This window comes from Equus quagga, chromosome 10 (assembly GCF_021613505.1).
Source record: "Equus quagga isolate Etosha38 chromosome 10, UCLA_HA_Equagga_1.0, whole genome shotgun sequence".
Classification (NCBI taxonomy): domain Eukaryota; kingdom Metazoa; phylum Chordata; class Mammalia; order Perissodactyla; family Equidae; genus Equus; species Equus quagga.
The window spans coordinates 27,744,209-27,763,899 of NC_060276.1; the positions used below are offsets into that span (position 1 = coordinate 27,744,209).

General features: G+C 41.1%; 2 protein-coding genes across 2 annotated transcripts; one reads left to right on the forward strand and one right to left on the reverse strand.

Moving 5' to 3' along the window:
* Position 1: 1 nt before the first annotated feature.
* Positions 2-13,034, reverse strand: ZBTB33 (zinc finger and BTB domain containing 33). The gene is made up of 3 exons (XM_046673789.1): positions 12,900-13,034; positions 7,367-7,721; positions 2-4,994 (listed from the first exon to the last, which is right to left on the reverse strand). The coding sequence occupies exon 3, from the start codon at positions 4,990-4,992 to the stop codon at positions 2,974-2,976; it is 2,019 nt and encodes a 672-aa protein (XP_046529745.1). The 5' UTR covers positions 4,993-4,994; positions 7,367-7,721; positions 12,900-13,034; the 3' UTR covers positions 2-2,973.
* A 10-nt stretch (positions 13,035-13,044) lies between these two features.
* Positions 13,045-19,690, forward strand: LOC124245943 (uncharacterized). Its single transcript, XM_046673773.1, has 2 exons — positions 13,045-13,644; positions 19,628-19,690. The coding sequence occupies exons 1-2, from the start codon at positions 13,045-13,047 to the stop codon at positions 19,688-19,690; spliced, it is 663 nt and encodes a 220-aa protein (XP_046529729.1).
* The last annotated feature ends 1 nt before the right edge of the window (position 19,691 follows it).

The window sequence follows — 19,691 nt, forward strand, 5'->3', positions numbered from 1 at the left end:
GTCAGAATTAAAACATTTTATTTTTGCCATAAGAAGCTCTATGAACTAATATCAGGTAACGGTTAATGTAAAAAGTAGAACTTAAAGTCATGATAGGGAAGATTGTACAAGTATGAACATTACAGTATTGGGTGGAAATGAACAAGGTTTCATATGAGTGACAGAGGTGAGGAAGCCAGTACTACTGAAGTAGCGTTTAATTCTTTAGAATATGCATGCCTTGACAACACATAATACCTTGATCGTTTTTACCATTCACTTTATCTTTTTGGTACAACGGAAATAATGCAGCATCAGTTCCTCATAGTGTATGTGGGGGTTCATTACCACTAAAATGATAATGAGCAAGTTTAAAATATATTTTAAAGTGAATCTTGCAAGATTGTTATGGCATTTTACAATCTTTGCTTAGTTTGAACATTTTCATTTTCTGTCATCTCTTTTAACAAACTGCTATTTCAAACAGTTCCTATCCAGAATATTTAGAGGTAATTTAGCATAGGAACAAATTTGAAGCCAACTTGAAAGAAAAAAAGGAAGTTCAACAGTCAGAAAGCTAAGTATAAAATAGGAAAACCCCATGATAAGTTTTAAACAGCGACTTGCTACAGATTTCCAACCCAATCAATACTGGAACTGAAAGGTTTTAGCCCCAAAGGAGTATTCCACATGAATTCCGAACTTTGGATGCAGAAAATTCTAGAAAAACTGAAGACCCTGACATACATGCAAGTAAGAGTCTTCTGGCAAAAATACAATTTAATTTTCCAGTTTTCCTCATCCCAAAAAAACTCCAGAAGATACCTTCAGTAGGCAGAGAGTTCAAATTTCACACTCAGAATTTACATAGAGCACAGCAGCAGCAAATAATTATACCTAAAATATTGAGAATGGATAGTTTTCCATTATAGAATTCCCGGTTTGTCATAATGGCCTCATAGATACTACCAAGTTTTATTATGACAAACTAATTTACCTAGCAATTAAGTCTGAAAGGTCTGGAAGCTCTGCTGGCATCAGTATCATTCCCACTTGTAGAAGTACTTATGTCTAACTGGTGAAATAGCATTAATGAAAAACAAATTTCCACTGAAAATATTTCAGAGTGCACCCTACAGTCAAAGAATAATGTTATCAATATCTACACAGAAAGGAAACAGATATTGTGATTCCAGAGATTGCAGTCTTAAGTTATAAGGTAATTTAAAATTTTCCAAGGATTAGTTTACAGAATGGTTTGAAGGTCTAGACTCACAGAAAACAGAGGCACATCATTCTAGTCCCCGGTAAGCAAAGGATTATGCTATTGTTCTTTCTCCTTGCATTATGGCAAATACTGATGCCTGATACCCTCAGCTACCAACTTAAACACTGAAACCACTGTCTTTAAATCCAGCTTACCATCAGATGAATGATGTATACATGAGAATTTGTGATTAAAGCTTTAAGTTCAAAGTCAAGAAATAGACTATTTTAAAAAATACATGGTTAAGGAGAAAAAAATATCTATGTTGAATTAAGAAATACTTAAGCAAGGTTACAAATGACTAATAACTATGCACAACAATCTTTTTCAGTATCTATTAATTTTTTTCCTTTGCAAAAAGTCATTTACAGAAGTTCAACAAGTTAATCCTGTTATAAATGCTAGGCTATATATTTGTTCCGACCCACTTCCTTTTAGTACTAGCACTTCAATAAGTTTTGACTTTACTTTCTAAGTGTTTAAATATGTCATTTTAAAAGGAAGAAAGGTGGTATTTATTGTTCTCAAGATAAATGGGAATCCACGAGCCTATATAACATCCCATATATAGTTTCTGATTGCTATAATTGCAGCAATTTGCAGATGGAATGGAACTTATTTTAGAAGGGTAAAAACCTAAAAGGTCTTGCTGAAAGGAAAATACTAGATCACTGATTTGACTACTTCAAATGAAAACTTCCTATTAGAGATTCTAAGTCAGATGAACATTTAAAAATATATGCCAGTAGCTTCCTGCCCAAAATATGTAGGAGTCTCATTTATGGAATCTATCATTTATAAAAATTTACACATAATTAAATATCTATTTGGTGGTTTTCAGAATCAAAATTTGAAAATTTTCATGGGACTATTTTTAACCATAATGAGCAAAAAAGCAATCTCCATTCACTTCCACTCTCTGTCTCCGTCACGTCAGAGCACGGAATTTAAAACAAAAGCCAACAGAACTTTTCACCTCCTCCTGTCTGCATTATGGAGATTTGTTTTCCATTAGTATTTCTGCCCACAGAGACCACACTGCAAAGGTATATATACAGTAGTCCAGCCACCAAAGTCTTTTCCAGACTATGGCAATAAAAGCAGGATTTAATTCTAATTAGCTAAAACTAATTTATGCTTCAGATGAGAGATTTGTCTGCATGGCCATTTTCATGGGGGGAGGGAGGCAGGAGGTTGCTATCCATTTGGACTAGCAGAATACACAACCAAGCAGAAATTTATTCTGAAATTTTCCAGAACAACTTTAGAAGTTTTTGTTTACTTTTTATGCCATGTACAGGACACAACACATATTTATAGTCTCAATATTAAGAAAACTGAGAATTCAGCAGTAAAGTGCTAACATGGAAGGGGAAAGTTGTTAAGATATACTAGGGTATGCTAATAACTCCAGTTATTTTCAAAGAACATTCAGACTGCTTCAAATTCTATTCAGGAAACTATCTCTCCAAGCTCTTGTTTTGCCTCTTTTAAAGGAGCTCAAGCTAACTATATAAACAGTTACTTGGGAGGAAAAACTTCTCAATCTCTACCCAAACTTTCAGGATAATTTGCTTCTAAAAATTATCAACAAATGATCCAACTAGACTACCTTCAGATGACGTGGCAGGTCAAATTAACTTGTTTCCACCTTAATTTGTTTCACAGGTCTTCTGAAAGCCCTGCCCCTTAATCCAAACCAAAACTTTCTGTCATTTCAAAGGAGTTCAATAAGATTCTGGTATTATAAATTCAAACTCAGTACTGCCATCTGTTACATTCTGTTTAAAAATTGAATCATTTTCCTGCTGAATAAAAATATCTTCCCAGGTCATTGGCTTGTTCTGAGGAGTAGATGCGGTCCCTACTGGAGGTTCTTTCCCAGCATCAACCTTATACCCAATACCATCATCCTTCATTACAGGCATAGTGCCTGACCTATCAGAAAGGTATGCATATTGTCTGATCTGTAAAGACCTGCATGGATGTAAACGATAAAGCTTAGAGTCTCCAGAAGGATCTTGACTGTGAACTGACTTTATGTGTGAAGACATAAACTGATAGTTGATGAAAGATTTGCCACAGGCCAAACATTGATACCTTCGCTCCCCTGTGTGATGAATTTCATGCTTTGTGCGATATTCTGCAAGAGGAAACACCTTCTCACAGTAACGGCAAGGATACTTCTTCTCCCAAGAATGAATGTTAAAATGTCTCCGCAAGCTTGTCAGACAGACATATGACCTTTTGCATACAATGCAGATATAATAGACCCTTCCATCTACTATTAACTCATAGTGATCATCATGTTTTACTTTCATACGTTTGTTTGCCGTCTCACTGCTAGATGTTTTTGGTGTCTCATTCTCAAGTCTGGCCTCCCCTTCGTCAGGGTCATCTTTGACAGGGATCACTATGTCATAAGTGTCTTCACCAATATTTGCATAAACCTTGCAACCCGTCGACAAACCTTCAATTTCAGTAGCTGTATCTAAAGTAATGATCTTCTGACCCTCCATTAGATGTTTTGATCCTAAACCTGGATCGTTAGTGTTTCTAGTAATTATATCTGAAATTTTTAAAGAATTGGAAAGTGGCTCTTGCAGAAGTGTAGGAATCTGCAACTTCTGTATCAATGATCCATCAAAAGTGGTATTTTGGGGGATATCAGCCTGTGGGACCAAAGATGTATTACTGACCGCCGAATCTGGACTGGAGCTAATAGTGTCATCATCATCGTCTATAATTTCCTCCTCCTCCTCTTCATTGGCCTTGTTTCCTGTTAAAACAGCACTGTTTGGTGTCGGCTGATTCTGCACAAGTAAGTTGATTGAAGGAGACATATGATTTGGAAGTGAAGAACTGACATTTGGTGGTGTAGTATGTGATGCCTGATTTAACAAAATAATGTTGGGAGTCAGATGTGTCGGAGCTGAAGATACCAGCAACTTTTCACTTCCTTGTGTTTGGCTCAGAGTTGCCTGATTCGCAGAAGTAGGAAGTTTCTGAGTAGGTGTGATATTTGTTAAAGGGGGAGAGTTATTGCTAACACAAGGTGCAACATCTGAAATAGCAACGGTGCCTGGGTTAGGCTGGACCTGTGCCACTGCATTGGTACTCGGCAAAGTCTCCTTTGCAGGCAGAATCTCAGAGCAGAAAATGACGTCATCATCATCATCATCTGAATCGGTAACAATAATCTTTTTTGTCTCATAATCTTCAGCAGATAAGGAAAAAGACTCTGTTATAATAGGCATTATAGTGGCCCCATTATCTTGGGCTTCATCTTTTGATTTTTGTATTTCAAGGTTCTTGTCACTAGAACCAGGAGGTAAGGTATCTGTATTACCATCCTGAGCTGTACCTGAGATGCTTTTCACCTGTGACAATGGGACACCAAGCTCTGCTATAAACTTAACTCCTAATAACTGCCCTGATTTAATTAACTCATCGAGTAAATCTGATCGAACACGAACAATTTTAGAACTATAGATATAATTGAGAATTTCTGCAAAAATCTCTGCTCTTATAAAGCTCAGTTCAACAACTTGCCCGGCAACTAAGAAGAGCTGATGGAAGTAAGTACTAGAAGCTGAAAGAATATTCCTGTGGGCCCGGAATTTTCGGTCTTCCACAATAACAGTAACATCACAGAAGAGTCCATGGCCACGCTGCTCGTTCAAGGAGTTCAACAGACTGCCAGAGTATTGAATGTCTGTAGCAGAAATCAGTTTTCTACTCTCCATGCCTATAAGAGAAAGGGAGGACGAGGGGATGGGAGAAGATTAAGAAAGAAAAACAAAAGTACTTTATAATTCAGAATTTAAGCTATAGCATCATTAAATAGTTTATTCAAGTTTTAACCAAAGTTTGGCCTAACTTTTTATATCAATTGTTCATACAGGCTGGTTTTTGGGCCATGTGTCAAATCTCATGACTTCCCCGAGAAAAGAGAGGTTTAAATTGATCTACAGATTTAAACACTAATCTCTTCCTTTGAATCTCAGATACATGCATCACCACTAAGCAACTTTTAAAGATTAGAATTAATTTTCTTAGTTCCAATTTGGGGTTTTTTTCCACAAGAAGAGTTAAGAGTTAATTTTTAACCGTCTTAAAACTTTTTGAAGAAGAATCTTCATCATGAACACGTAAGAGTTATTTCAGTGTAAATGAATGATTTAAACGTCAGAAAACCTTGGTGTGTGCAATACCGAGTCTGAAATACATACTCTTCCTAAATTTTAAGTTATCTTTAAGAACATATTCAAAAGCTACTCCCTGTAGCCAATGACCGAATCAGCATTACCTCTACACTTTCCACTATTTTTCTGTTCTTATTTAAATTGGGGTGGCTCATCTAGATAAACTATGAAACACCTTTCTTACTCTCTCCTCTTTCTTCATCTTCTCCTCCCCTCCCCTCCCCTCTACCCTGACAATCTCCAGAGGGAGAATGTCAAACAGAGTGCCAAATGAAGTCAACAGCTGCTATTGTAAAAAAATTATGACAAAGGAAAAGGAAAGTTTACCATTTCTTAATGCTTATTTGCACGAAATATTTCATTTTGCTGGTAAAGAATTATGTGTATTGGTATGAGAACTTTTTACAGTAAATATGTTAGTGAAAATGAAAACAAATTTATTGGAACAGTGCAGACATTACTAATGAAAAGGAGGGAGATGTTATTAAAAAGCATTATTGTGTACCACCCCCAAAACATTTTCTTTGCACTTTGCAGAAGATATTCCCAGTATCAATGACGCTGAGTTTTAAAAAAAAACACCACACATATATATGTATATAGACTAGCAATTAGCTGACAAGTACTTTTGGTAAAGAAACACTTTTATTGCTACTATTCTTTCTCTTTAAAGTTACCAAAAATAATACCAGTGTCACAGTGCTTAAGTTATATATACTTGGAAGGGAGGGCATCTCAAAAATCTTCTAAATCTTTGAAAATGATAGCTTAAAAACAAAAAGTAGGCGAAAAGTCTAGAAACCAAGGATTTAAAACATCCTCTGTTACAAGGCATTGCTCGTTAACAGTACCAAGGGATTCCAGGTTACCATAAAGGTACTCATCAGAAAGGATGACCTTTGGACAGGAAGCTAGCAACCAGGGCTTCCGAAATATGGGGATTTCGACAGAAGTCACTTTTAAGTGAATAGATAGGTTTACTGAATACGGTCCCACAATTTTTGTCATTTGCAAACGGGTTTTTCCAAAGGGAGAATGCATTAAATGTACGTGTCCAGGTGACACTAGGACTTGGTTTCATTTTGTTTAGGTTTCCTCCTCTTCCCCGTTAAGGTGGGCCCAGCAACAGCACAAATCGGTCTGAACCCACCCCAAGATTTACGACCTGAATGTGAAAAAGCCATTCCGCATCACTGTGAGACAAACCCTCGATCGAGGGCAGGTGAAGGTGGAAAAGAGAGAAACGCCATCCGTGAGAGAGTGAAACAAACCAACACGCGGCTCCCTGCGGCAGCTGAACCCCATCTTCCTCCCTCCACCCCCTCTTCCCCATTTGCACCCAGCCGGCTGAAACCGAGGTTTTTAACCCCAATTCATGCGAAAAGGGAGCTTCTTGCAAACAGAGATGGAAGTACAAACAGCAGAGCGAGGGCGGGGGTACTAAGGCGAGCCAGGGAAAGTAGAAGGTGGCGAACAGGAGGGTGGGGTGTTGGGAGGGGATGAGGCCAAGCAGGCGGCATTGTTATGGCCTGGGAAGGGGACAGAAGGGGAGGATGGGCCTGGCAGAAAAGCTCTAAATCAAAGTAGGGGCTAGGAGGCGAAAAAGAGGCACAAAAAGGAAAGCAGACGGGCGAGGAAAAAGCCAAGGGGGTCTCTGTGGTGGGCTCCCCACGCTCCGGGCCTACCCAGGGCACGACAGCCCCTCGGCCCCTGACCGCGAAGGGGATCGCGCCGCGGCCCTCCCGGCTCGTCGCCTCCTTCGCTCCCGGGCCCACACAAAGAAACGGCCGGAGGAGCCGAGCCTCCGACTCCGCCGCTTCCTGGTTCAAGTGAGGAGAATGCAGACGCAGGCGCGGCCCAGGCACGGAGGCAGCCGGCGCGCTCCCTCGCCTCTCCCGGCTCGGCCGGTCCTTACCTGCTTCCCGGCGCCGCCGCTTCTCCTCGTCGGGCCGCGCAGAAGGGTGGGAGCCTTCCAACAACAAGAAGCCGGACTCCACGGCGATTCGGCTCCTTCTTTAAACGTCGCTCCAGTCTTGGTCGACGTCGACGCGGCTGCCGCCACCGCTGCTACAGCTGCCCGGCGCCGCCGACAGAGGGCACAGCGCGGGGGCGAAGCGCTGAAGTCAAAGGCGCCCTCCTCTTCCGAGCGCAGTTCGGCTCTTTCCGGAAGAGCCCGAGCGCCGGCGGCCCCGCTTCGGCGCCCTACTCTGCCTTCGGCTCCTTCCGCAAGGGGGCGGAGGAAGACTGGGAAGCTCCAGGCGTGTTCGGCCCTTTCCGGAGGGCGAAAGGGTGGGAAAAAGGAAAGGGAAAGATGGGGTAACGCAGTCACGAGTGGTTGGGAGGGGAGGGAAGCTATTCGCTTTCATCCAAATTCAGCGTAAGCGAGGGCGTAAAAACTTTGAAAGAATATACGGGTTTCATTTCTTTTGCAAGTTTGAAACCGCTTTCTTAGCCTGTTTGTGAGATGATAAACCACCTTGAAATATAATCGGAATAAATATAATCAAATAAAATTCATCAACTCATTATGATATATGATAATTCAAGTTCTAGAACGCAAGATAGCAACTACATTAGAGTAACTACTTTTAAGAAAAAAATCTGTTTAGACAAGTACTATCTTCTTAATCGAATACTAAATGATGCAATACTATGTTAATTCCTTCATTTCAACTATCGGTTACTGACCACCTGTTTGATCTGTACCAAATCTTATGTGAGGTTCTGTGGAATACAAAAATGAATAAGCCAAGGTCTCCACCTTTTCAAAAAGCTCAGTATATAGGTACACAGACATGGACAAAAATATTTGTACAAGGTACAAAGGGAATAGCAAACTGCATGTGACCATTTGAGCTATATCTTGAAAGATGAATAGTATTAACACGTGCATTGTTAATTTATTATTTTTACTTACATACCATTTCCTCCTCAGAGGGCTGTAGTGTCTGACATAGAAGGTATTCAATAATTGTTTAATGAATGAATAAATGAATGAATTGTGGTAATTTTTAAAATCCTTTTGTAATACACTTCCGACTGAGTAGCATGATGAATGAAGCAACAGAATGGGTGTTTGTTTGGAGAGCAAAATATTCCCCTTTAGGCTGGTTACTGATAATGTTCAACTAAGGAACCAAAAAAGTAGCTTTTTTCTTCAAGAATTAAAGCCATTCTCTACCTTCATTTTCCTTTTAAAAATATGTATAGGATAATATTGCATCAGTTTCCAAAAACTTGAATTTGTACCTAGTTACATTTCAGTACCTTTCCCTGTGCTTCCTTCTTACAAAAGTCTTGCTGAAAATGTTCATCAGGATATTTCAGAATGAAAACAGATCTAACTATATCTCATTTTCTTCAACATGAAATCAGACATTGATGGTATCCATCCCTAATCTATTCTACATTCTCCTCAATAAAGTGAAGCCACATAGTAAAACATCAAAGTGGTATAATACAGTTGTATTTTCACACAGAAATAAGAAATTCACATGAAATTCCTTAACTCTTCTCCAAGATTTTGTATTGTGGGGGAAAAAACTTGGTAGAAATTACTGCATTATTGGTTTTTGATTAGGACTTAAAAGTATGAAAATTTCATTGTTTAACATAAAGACATTTCACAGGAAATAGGTGTGCTCTGCTGTAAAAGAAACTAAAGCAGATGGTAGTATATTCCTGGGAACTGAGCACTTAACAAAACTAATTAGCAGATTAATGACCATTTTTCTGAGTCATCCTCCCCCAAAATTTAGTAGCCAAAAAAAAAAAAACTTAGGAAATAAAGTATATCTTGAAAGTTTAGGATCTATTTCTCTTTCAGTAGCTTAGTTCACTAAAACTAAAACACGGCATATCTTTGAAATACAGATCACAGTGGCAGTAGCTGCCACTCTTGATATCAAGTATTTGTTGGTTACCTCTCAGTAAATTGGAAGACTCAATACATTTTCTTTGCAGCAGCATTAACAGCACCAAGGCTGCCAACAGGACTGTCTTGCCTTTGTCCCTGTCCTGAAAGGGCTTTGAAAGTGTGGAGCTCCACACATGTGTATGGTGATGGATAAAAACTAGACTACTGGTGGTGAACATGATGCAGTCTATACAGAAACTGAAATATAATAATGTACACCTGAAATTTACACAATGTCAAAAACCAATATGACCTCAATAAAAAAAGTATGGAACCCCAACTGAGGTCTGATGAAAACCTGATAAATCAATGTGCAGGAAACCTTCTCTGCCCTTTTGTCCATGTCGCTCAACCCCTAACCCAGCAAAAACTAAACTAAAATTTAAAAGCTACCTATAATTAAAGGGGATCCAATGATCAGGAAAGGAGCTCTCTTGGTAGGAACAGAGCAGCTCAAGAAACTTGAGTGGCCTTAATAATTGCCTTTGGGACAAGATCATGGGAAAGGTTCATTAATTTGCTGTTTCTCAACAAGTTATTTTACCTTTCACTTTCTTTTTATCTGCAGGCTTAATCCTACTTCAAACAACCCAGCAGATTTTAAAGATAAGAACCTATATCAAATGGATTTGGAGTATCAATTGTTTCACATTCTAGACAGGTTTTTGATTGGCTGATAATGGAATCAGGTTTTATAACCACGTTGTCAGAGCTTGCTTGCCTTGTTTGAACTTGATTATGAATTCTATGGGGGCAGCAACTGTCCTCTCCTGTGTTAAAATGCCAAGAATCTTGTGAGTGTTTAATATATATTAATTGATGATGATAAAAGATAAAAAATGATATTCAGGGGCCAGCTCCGTGGCTGAGTGGTTAAGTTCGCGCGCTCCGCTGCGGCGGCCCAAGGTTCAGATCCTGGGCACGGACATGGCACCGCTCATCAGGCCACGTTGAGGCGGCATCCCACATCCCACAACTAGAAGGATCTGCAACTAAGATATACAACTGTGTACAGGGGGGGTGGGAAGATAAAGCAGAAAAAAAAAAAAGATTGGCAACAACAGTTGTTAGCCCAGGTGTCAATCCTTAAAAAAACAAAAACAGAAAGATTGGCAACAGTTGTTAGCCCAGGTGCCAATCTTAAAAAAAGAAAAATGATATTCACTCACTCCCACAGCCCTTCCTCTGAGTTATTCTTAGCTTCACATGTTTAGTAAGGTATAAGAAGAAACCAGTTAGGTATAAGAAGAAACAAGTATAAGAAGAAACAAGTATAAGAAGAAACAAGTATAAGAAGGAAACACAGTAAGGTATAGTGGAAAAAACAAAGACTTGAGGAACAGATGGGGGTGGGTTGGGATTCTGGTACTGCCACTTAATAGCTGTATGACCTTGAGTCTGATTCTTCATCTATAAAATAGGGATAATAATACCTTCCCATAGAGTTGTTTTGAAGATTAAATGAATTAACTACATGTAGTGTCAAACCGCTTACAGTTTTCAAAATGTGGCATGCTGTTTACTGCCTCCAAGTCTGTGCCTGGAACCCTGAGCCTGGAATAACCATTCCTTTTGTATCCACGCTTTGCTTTTCCCGTTGTTTGGCAAGTGACTGATCTTCCAGAAAGATGCAACTCAAGCACTAACTTATTTGTAAAGCCTGCCTTGACCTGGTAAATGGTAAATAGATATGGTTACTACTGTTGAATGAATGAGTGTCTGGATCCCAATAAGTGCTAAATATATGTTTGCTTTTTCATCACTATCCCCTTTTCTGTTTAATCCCAACAATTATTTAAAGTGACTTGTTTGATACTGTTGATTCTCTTTTTTTTCTTAAAAGCTTCCAGAGTCTGGGAAAGAGGGAGTAGATAATTGCTAACAATAATACAATCTACCAAAAAAAAAAAAAAAAATCCAACAGGTAGCTTATGTCAAACATGAAAAAAATTGAGGGAATATACTACCCATGAGTCCTTTGCGGAAAATTACTTTGCAATATGAAATCAAATCAAATGAGTCAAAACAAAGAATTAAGAATGCACATTTTGCAGCGAGCCAATCTATTTAAATGGAGGACTAAAACCAAACAACAAGGTTGATTATGAATATGTGACAGAATGAAACTATTATAAACCCTGACACAATAAAAATCTATTCATTCATTTGTTCATTAATTACATATCATTTAGCACCTACTATGTTCCAGGCAATGTTCTAGGCACAGTGGATATAGCCATTATCAAGATGAAGTCTCAGTCTTCATGTAACTTAGATTATAATGGGAGAGATATACAATAAACAAGTGTATATATTATCTAAATATATAATATCAGATAGTAATGAGTGCTACAATGAAAAATAAATAATGCAAATGGATAGAGAATGATAAGGGTGCTACTGTAAATAATGTGGTCAGGGACGGCCTCTCTGAAAAGATGTATGAGCGAAGAACAGAATGAAGTAAGGGAAAGAGCTATGCAAATATCTGGGGAAGAGCTCTCTAGGTAGTGGAACACGTCAATGGCCTTCAACCAAAGACTACCTGGAACATACCCATGCTTGAGAAGTTGGGTTTATTATTCTTTGCAGGGAGGGAGAATGCACGCCATAGGGAACTGTGGGGTTTCAGTAAGAGGATGTTAGAAAGAGCCTATTGCAGTATTTAGGTGATGGTGGGGAGGGGTCTAACGAAGCGAGAGTTTCCTCTAAATCAGATGCTGTCAGAAAGCAGTGGCAATTGTGTGATTGGGCATCTCAATAAATCTTATCTAGGGCAGACTAGAGCAAGAAAAAAAAGCTGTAATTGGTAAAGTAACAGTCACCCATTTTGGCCAAAAGAGGGGGTGTTTGGTGTTTTCTGGGTAGCACAGTGACCTTTTCTGTCTGTGCTTAGACAAAATTATGAAGTGGTCTTGTTTCACTTCATCAGTCTCCTAGTGACCTTGTCTTAAGTTGATGTTCTGTGAGTTTCCGTCCAACATAAGAACATGGCCTAACTGACTGCTATGCCAGCTTCTGGATATCAGGGGCTGCCTCCCCCGCCCCCTTCTCAAACAGCAAGTGAAAAGCCTTAGAATATAAAGAATAAATTTTAGAGGTGGTGGAGAGGAGGGAGGTGGTACAAAGGTGGCCTTCTCCTCGTTAATAGAAAAGTCATTTAATACTACATTATTATTGTATGAGACATACTTATACTAAAACATTATTTGTTGTTTAGCTGAAATTCAAACATAAGTGGGCCTACTGTGTTTTTTCTTTTTGCTGTATCTGACAACCGAAAATAAACAGTCAGCTGCGTAGGAAATACTTTGTGCCTTTCCTTTAGATTTTTCTTTTAATTCAAGATAGACTCAGAAAAAAAATGTAGTTCGACTTGAGCCATTCATATATATTCTATATGTACATATATATGCACATATCTGTGCATATATTATGTATACATACATATATATACACATACACATCTATGAGACACAGTAAGCACCCGATATTATAGACTATGTAACACACACACACGCACAGAGAGCACCTGAAACTCAAGCAGCCTTGAGTGTGTTGTTGATACGGCCACTCTGTGAAATGTATCTTGTGGTCTGTCATCCTTGCCTTCAGTTATTTCAAGTGTGAGTCTGAGAAAGACATGGTTCCGATCCAGTTTAGATCTGGGGAGCCTCATGCGGAACCCGAAGGATGCGCGGAACCGATTGCAGCAGCGGCTTATTTACACGGATACGCACACTCCTTTCACTTCGGCTGGAGGCCACGTAGGCGTGGGGAAGGGTTCTGCCAACGTACCCGGAACGTGTCCACGGCTTCCTCAGCTTCAGGGGGTTGTGCCGCGGCGGGGTCTGGGCGCCAAAGCGACAGAAGTCTGCCCAGGCTCGGGGGAGTGTTCTCTGTTTTCGCGGCAGCGATGGCTCCCGTGTCTGGCTCGCGCAGCCCGGAGTGGGAGGCCTCGGGGTCCGGGGGGCAGCGACGCGTTGGCCCAAGAGCTCCGAGAGCAGCAAATCCGCCCGCTCCCCGCGGGGCCGCCACTCCCGCTCGCGCTCTTGCTCTCGGTCCGGGGACCGGAACGGCGTCAGCCACCAGCTGGGTGGCCTCAGCCAAGGCTCCCGAACAAGCCCTACCGCTGCTGCTTGTGGCGTCGTTCGCGGGAGCGGCCCTCTAGGCCGCGGGGCACGCCTTCCCTTCTGCCTCCCGTTCCGCCTGTTGCGGCCCCTACGGGAGCGAGGAGCCACGCGCGGCTTAGCCTCCGGGACCAGGAGAGGGAGGAGGTGAGTGAGGGAAGGCACCTTGGCTCCGAGGAGCCCGCCTGCCTTCAGAGTCCGCCTTGTCTTGCTTCCCGCTTCTGACCGTTCGCATTTCTCTCCCTTCTCTCTTCCTCGCGCCCGTTTTCATCTTTTTCATCAGTCTATCCATGGCAGCCCCTTATTCACCCTTTTTCTCCCTTACATTCTCACTCATTCTTGGGCCCCTTCATACAGTGTCCTGGTCTCCCTCCACCTCTGGTCTTGCAGCGGACATGGCCAAGAGTCGCAGACCTGCGTATAGCAATTATTGGCTTTGTGTTATCATTTGTGAGCATGTTATTATTCTCCACTAGACTGAGTTCATGGAAAGGAGGAGCCCGATTGTATTCATCGCAGAATTTACAGTGCCTGGCACTTAGTAAGAGCTCAACCATTGTGTGTCGAGTGAATTAACAGATCAGTTTGAGATAACAGGATAGGTAAGTGGAAATTCTTTGTAGGGGGTTGGAAAGAGTTGAGATTAAGGGTTTAAATTGGAAAGAAGGAAAACCTTTCTCCAAGACATGATTGGATGAATGTAGGAAAAGCGATGTGCCAAACTGCAGATGATGCTACCCTGAGAAAGGTCCTATTAAGTGGCCTCAATCTTGACCTTGAGGAATGAGGGGAGGATGAAGTCAGTTTTCCTCTCATGAAAGTGAGTATTGGAGTGGGAAAATAAGAAGAAGAAGGAAGAATTACAATTATTGCTGTGGAAGTATTCAGATCTAATGTTGATTGAATGTGTCAAGTAGCATACTAAGTGCCTTGAATGTGTGATAAAATGAAAAATTTAAAAACATTACAGGCATTGAGGGGTAGGTTGAAATTACAACAGTTGGGAGATGTCTTGATGAGTCTTTTTCTTCCAGCAGTGAGAGCTAATAAGGTCGTGAGGAGGAGGATAGTCGCTGGATTCAGACTGCCTGAGTTTGAAGCCCTGCTTTGCCACTTAATACCTGTGTGACCTTGGATGTCAAAGAGTTTAGCTTAGCTACTCCATAGTATTGCTGCCTTGGCATCCATTTTGTTTGGCCAAGTGGCTTGCAGGGACCTGAAACTGACACTAGCCCCCTCATGCAAGCACATGCCCTAGCTAGCAAGCTGCAGAGTCAGAAACAACTCTAAGTTCCTGTTCTGACTTCCCCAGCAGCCCTCGTGATCACCAGTCTCCCCTGCCTCCCAGCGCCTGTGTGCCTTGTGGGCCCCTTAGATGAGACCCTCGTGGGGCTTACCAAATCCCCACTCTTTTGGTTTAAATGGACTCATCTCACCCTAGCCTGGGAACTCCAAAGCCCTCCACTCACAGACCCTAATAAAGGCAGGTGTCCCAGGTCCTGCCTCTCTTTGCACTCTGCCTTGACTTCCCCTTGTGGCCCCTGAGGCATGCTGTGTACTTCCTCCAGGACCTGTGAGTAATAAACTACTCTATTTCAATTTCTCTAGTGGCCTGTTGTTGAACTTTGGCTACCATCTGGCACCCTGTGCTCCACTTAACAAATTGTTAAAAACATTGGGCACTTATGTTACTTAACCTCTCTAAGCTTCATTATTTTTTTTTTTGAAGATCAGCCCTGAGCTAACATCTGCCACCAATCCTCCTCTTTTTGCTGAGGAAGACTGGCCCTGAGATAACATCCATGCCCATCTTCCTCTATTTTATTTGTGGGATGCCTACCACAGCATGGTGTGCCAAGCGGTGCCATGTCCATACCTGGGATCTGAACCAGTGAAACCCAGGCCGCCAAAGCTGAGCACGCAAACTTAACCACTATGCTACCAGGCCAGCCCCTAAGCTTCATTTTTTCACCTGTATAAAGGGGGATAAAAATAGTGCTGACATTTTTAGGGTTGTTGTAATGATTTAATGCCTGGAACATAATACACATTCTGTGTTAGCTTTTAGGGTTTCATGTCTGGGAGCATAAACAGTAAGAAATAGCCCTGAGTTACACTGGAGACCTACCTTTCCAAGTTAAATGTTTCAGAAAGATTCCCCCCAGTCTGTCAGTCAAAAAACAAACAGCTTCTTAATTTAGAATCCTAACCAAAAAATGTAAGAACAGCCTGGATGAAATTTGCACTTGTGCATATAGAAGATAATTTGTCTTGAGTACAGATGAAACCAGGTAGTAGCAGGGACTCTTTTTTTTTTGAGCGTCTATTTGTTTAATCAGCATCTTGTAGGATTACAACATCTGGCTGACATTTACTGTTTGTCCCTCCAGTCTTTTTCACCTATGCATGTATTTCTTTTTAATTAATAGACTTTATTTTCCAGAGCAGTTTTAGTTTACAGAAAAATTGAGCAGAGAGTGCAGAGTTCCCACATGCCCTCTCTCCCCCACATCCTCCTCCACCCCCAGTTTTCCGTGTTATTAACACTATGCATTAGTGTGGTGTATTTGTTACAATTGATGAGATGATTTTGATACATTATTGTTTACTAAAGTCCAAGCTGACTCTAGGGTTCACTCTGTGTAGTATATTCTATGAATTTTGACTGGTGTGTGATGACACATATCCACCGTTACAGTATTGTACAGAATAGCTTCACTGCCCATCTCTTCATCCCTCCCTGTGCATGTCACTTTTAAGCAGAGCTCATACTACATATATTAATTTCGCATCTTGGTTTTTTAAATTAATATTATATAATAAGCATTTTTCCATGTCAGTAAAACTTATTATAAACACAATTTTTAAAAGCTTGAATAATATCCTATGTGTGCATGGATGAACCATAACTAAATTAACCTATCCTATCCTCTGTTGTTCAGCATTGAAGTTGTTTTTTTTAAGTCCTGGGGTTGGGGTGACGGATTCTTGACAATTCAACCCAGTGTCCTTAATTTTTTTTTTATATTAGGATTATGATAGTTAACAACCTTGTGAAATTACAGTTGTACATCATTATTAGTCATGTTGTAGGTATACCACTTCACCCCTAGTGCCCTCCCCTCCCCCCACTCCCCCTTTCCCCTGGTAACCACCAATCAGTTCTCTTTGTCTATATGTTAACTACCACCTATGAGTGGAGTCATACAGAGTTCGTCTGTCTCTGTCTGGCTTATTTCACTCAACATAATACCCTCAAGGTCTATCCATGTTGTTGTGAATGGGACGACTTTGTCCTTTTTTTATGGCTGAGTAGTATTCCATTGTGTGTGTGTGTGTGTGTGTGTGTGTGTGTCTGTCTGTCTGTCTGTCTGTCTGTCTGTGTGTGTGTGTATATATATACACACCATATCTTCTTTATCCAATCATCAGTTGCTGGGCACTTAGGTTGGTTCCATGACCTGGCTATTGTGAATAATGCTGCAATGAACATAGGGGTGCATGGGACTTTTGGAATTGCTGATTTCAGGTTCTTAGGATAGATACCCAGCAGTGGGATGGCTGGGTCATAAGGTATTTCTATTTCTAACTTTTTGAGGAATCTCCATACTGTTTTCCATAGTGGGCACCAGTTTGCATTCCCACCAACAGTGTATGAGGGTTCCTTTTTCTCCACAGCCTCTCCAACATTTGTCACTCTTGGTTTTGGATATTTTTGCCATTCTAACAGGTGTAAGGTGATATCTTAGTGTAGTTTTGATTTGCATTTCCCTGATGATGAGCATCTTTTCATCTGTCTATTGGCCATCCGTATATCTTCTTTGGAGAAATGTCTGTTCATGTCCCCAGTAGCAGGGACTCTTTTAATGGGCTCCTATTCAACTCTGTTGGTGAGGGAGGAATTCCCTGCCTAAGGTTATGGGGCAGCTGAATGCAGGACACCTGACACTGGACAGATGCGATCCACAGGCTGGCAGGGTACTGAGACCCACTACCCGGGGATAATCTGGAACTGCGCCTGGTCCCTGTTATAAAGAGGGTTGTTTGCCTAGGGGACTTTATCTGCAGGAGCAGAGTGAGGAGGGGAATTTGCAGTTAGGTCATTGGAGGCCCTACTGGTTTCCCCAGATGTCAAGGCAGCACATAATATTGAAACCACTAAACAGTTAGCCATTGGTGATTAGGTAGCTAGTAACTAGAGATTTTTTTCTTTTTTGCAATTACTGATGATAGCTTTTAGCTGTTTACCCGCCCACTGTTAACTGTTCAGGCAATATGCTATCTGACTCCCACTAGGCTCCTATAGATAACGTCTCCCTGGAGCCTGGGTCACCATGGTAATGGGTGTCTGAGCTGTTTTTCAGGAATTAGGACCCCCTTGTCCAGTTCAGGCTGGTTGAGACCACCAACCCATCAACTGGGCCCTCACAGATGCCCAATAAGTGACCATTGGATGTCAAGAGGCTAAAAACTCCACCCTCAGATCATGCTACCGCCACCGTTTTGTGAGCATGCATCCTGTGGAGAGGCATGAAGTCTGACTACGCTTGCACACATCATCAACTACCTCACCTCTTGTCACCTCCAAACATCTATCTCCACATTTCAGACCACTTTGCCCCCTACCCCATAAGGCCCCATTTTTGAGGAGGTGGACTTGAGACTTGTTTTTCCGCTTCCTCACTTGGCTGCCTTGTGATTAAAACCCTCTCTGCTGCAATTTTGGTGTTTGGCTTTCCAGGCGATGGGCAAAAACAAACCTGGTTTGGTAACAGTATTGGGCCTTAATTTTAGGCCTTACACTACAAGGACTGTGTGTCTTTACAGTGTGGCAGCCATCGTTGGCCCCTATACTAATATATTCCAAGAACTGTTGTTTGTATGTTTACTTTTAGTTTGTCGGTTTCTTGAAGTGGGAGACCATCTGAGTCCAACTCTGCATAGTTATAATACCATTTCCCCTGAATAAAAAAGTAAAAAGTAATTTATGCAAATAATGTAACCAAATATATTTCTTTTGTAAGGATTTTTTTAAAAACCAAATAGAGATATAAGCAGCTAAACTTTGGGGGAATTGAGCCTCTGTTAGTTGTTGTTTAGTTTTGTTTTTTCAGTTTATGAGTAACAGCAAAAATTAGAAGAAATGACAAACATTATAATAAAACAAAAAAATTTTCACTGTCCTCCACAGAGCAGATGGACAATGTGCTCCTTTTCCAAAAAGGGGCTAAAGGGAAGACACCCTGAATCTCACTGAATACAACTTTTGTCACATAGAACTTTTCAGAGCTCCCTTTATTTTCTGCTTCTTTTAGTCCTTCATTTTCTTAAATTGTCTTTACTAATTCCCGGATTTCTGAAAACTAAAGTTTTAACCAAATTGAAACAGACTTCTTTTTCCTTTCATAAAAATGTGTAAACAAATGAAGTGATTTCCACACGTGAAACTGTTTCTGTCACATACTGCAGGTGAAATGAGCAGTTAGGAGCTTTGTCCTGCGTGCGGCAGAAGGGATGCACTGGCCAGCCTCCCGGGCTGCGTTTCTAGCCTGGATGCTCAGGCTGTCTGTAATCTGTACCTTTTTTTTTTTTTTTTTTTAAAGATTGGCACCTGAGCTAACAACTGTTCCCAATCTTTTTCTGCTTTTTCTCCCCCAATCCCCCCAGTACATAGTGGCATATTTTTTTTAGTTGTGGGTCCTTCTAGTGGTGGCATGTGGGACGCTGCTTCAGTGTGGCCTGATGAGCGGTGCCATGTCCACACCCAGGATCCGAACCGGCGAAACCCTGGGCCACTGAAGCGGAGCGCGAGAGGACTAGAGAATTGGGAAATCCTTAAGAATGAGGACTTTCTCCAAAGAATCCTTGTTATAGACTGAATTGTGTCCCTCCAAAATTCATTTGTTGGAAAAAAAAATTCATTTGTTGAAGCCCTAACCCTCAAAGTGACTGTATTTGGCAATAGGGCCTTTAAGGAGGTAATTAAGGTTAAATGAGGTCATAAGGGTGGGGCTCTAATCAAACAAAACTGGTGTCCTTATATACGAAGGGGAAGAGACACCAGAACTCTCTCACTCTCTATCTGTCTCTGTCTCTGCCTCTCCCCTCCTCCCTTTCCACCTGAGCACAGAGGAAAGGCCACATGAGGACACAGCAAAAGGCTGCAGGCTACAAGCCAGGAAGAGAGGTCTGAC

What these genes read in the sequence shown, in the direction of transcription:
- ZBTB33 (XM_046673789.1), bottom strand. Translation starts at nt 4,992, where the DNA reads ATGGAGAGTAGAAAACTGATTTCTGCTACAGACATTCAATACTCTGGC.
- LOC124245943 (XM_046673773.1), top strand. Translation starts at nt 13,045, where the DNA reads ATGCGGAACCCGAAGGATGCGCGGAACCGATTGCAGCAGCGGCTTATT. An exon ending in GGGACCAGGAGAGGGAGGAG is followed by an intron (nt 13,645 to 19,627) that starts GTGAGTGAGGGA and finishes ACCTGAGCACAG; the next exon opens with AGGAAAGGCCACATGAGGAC.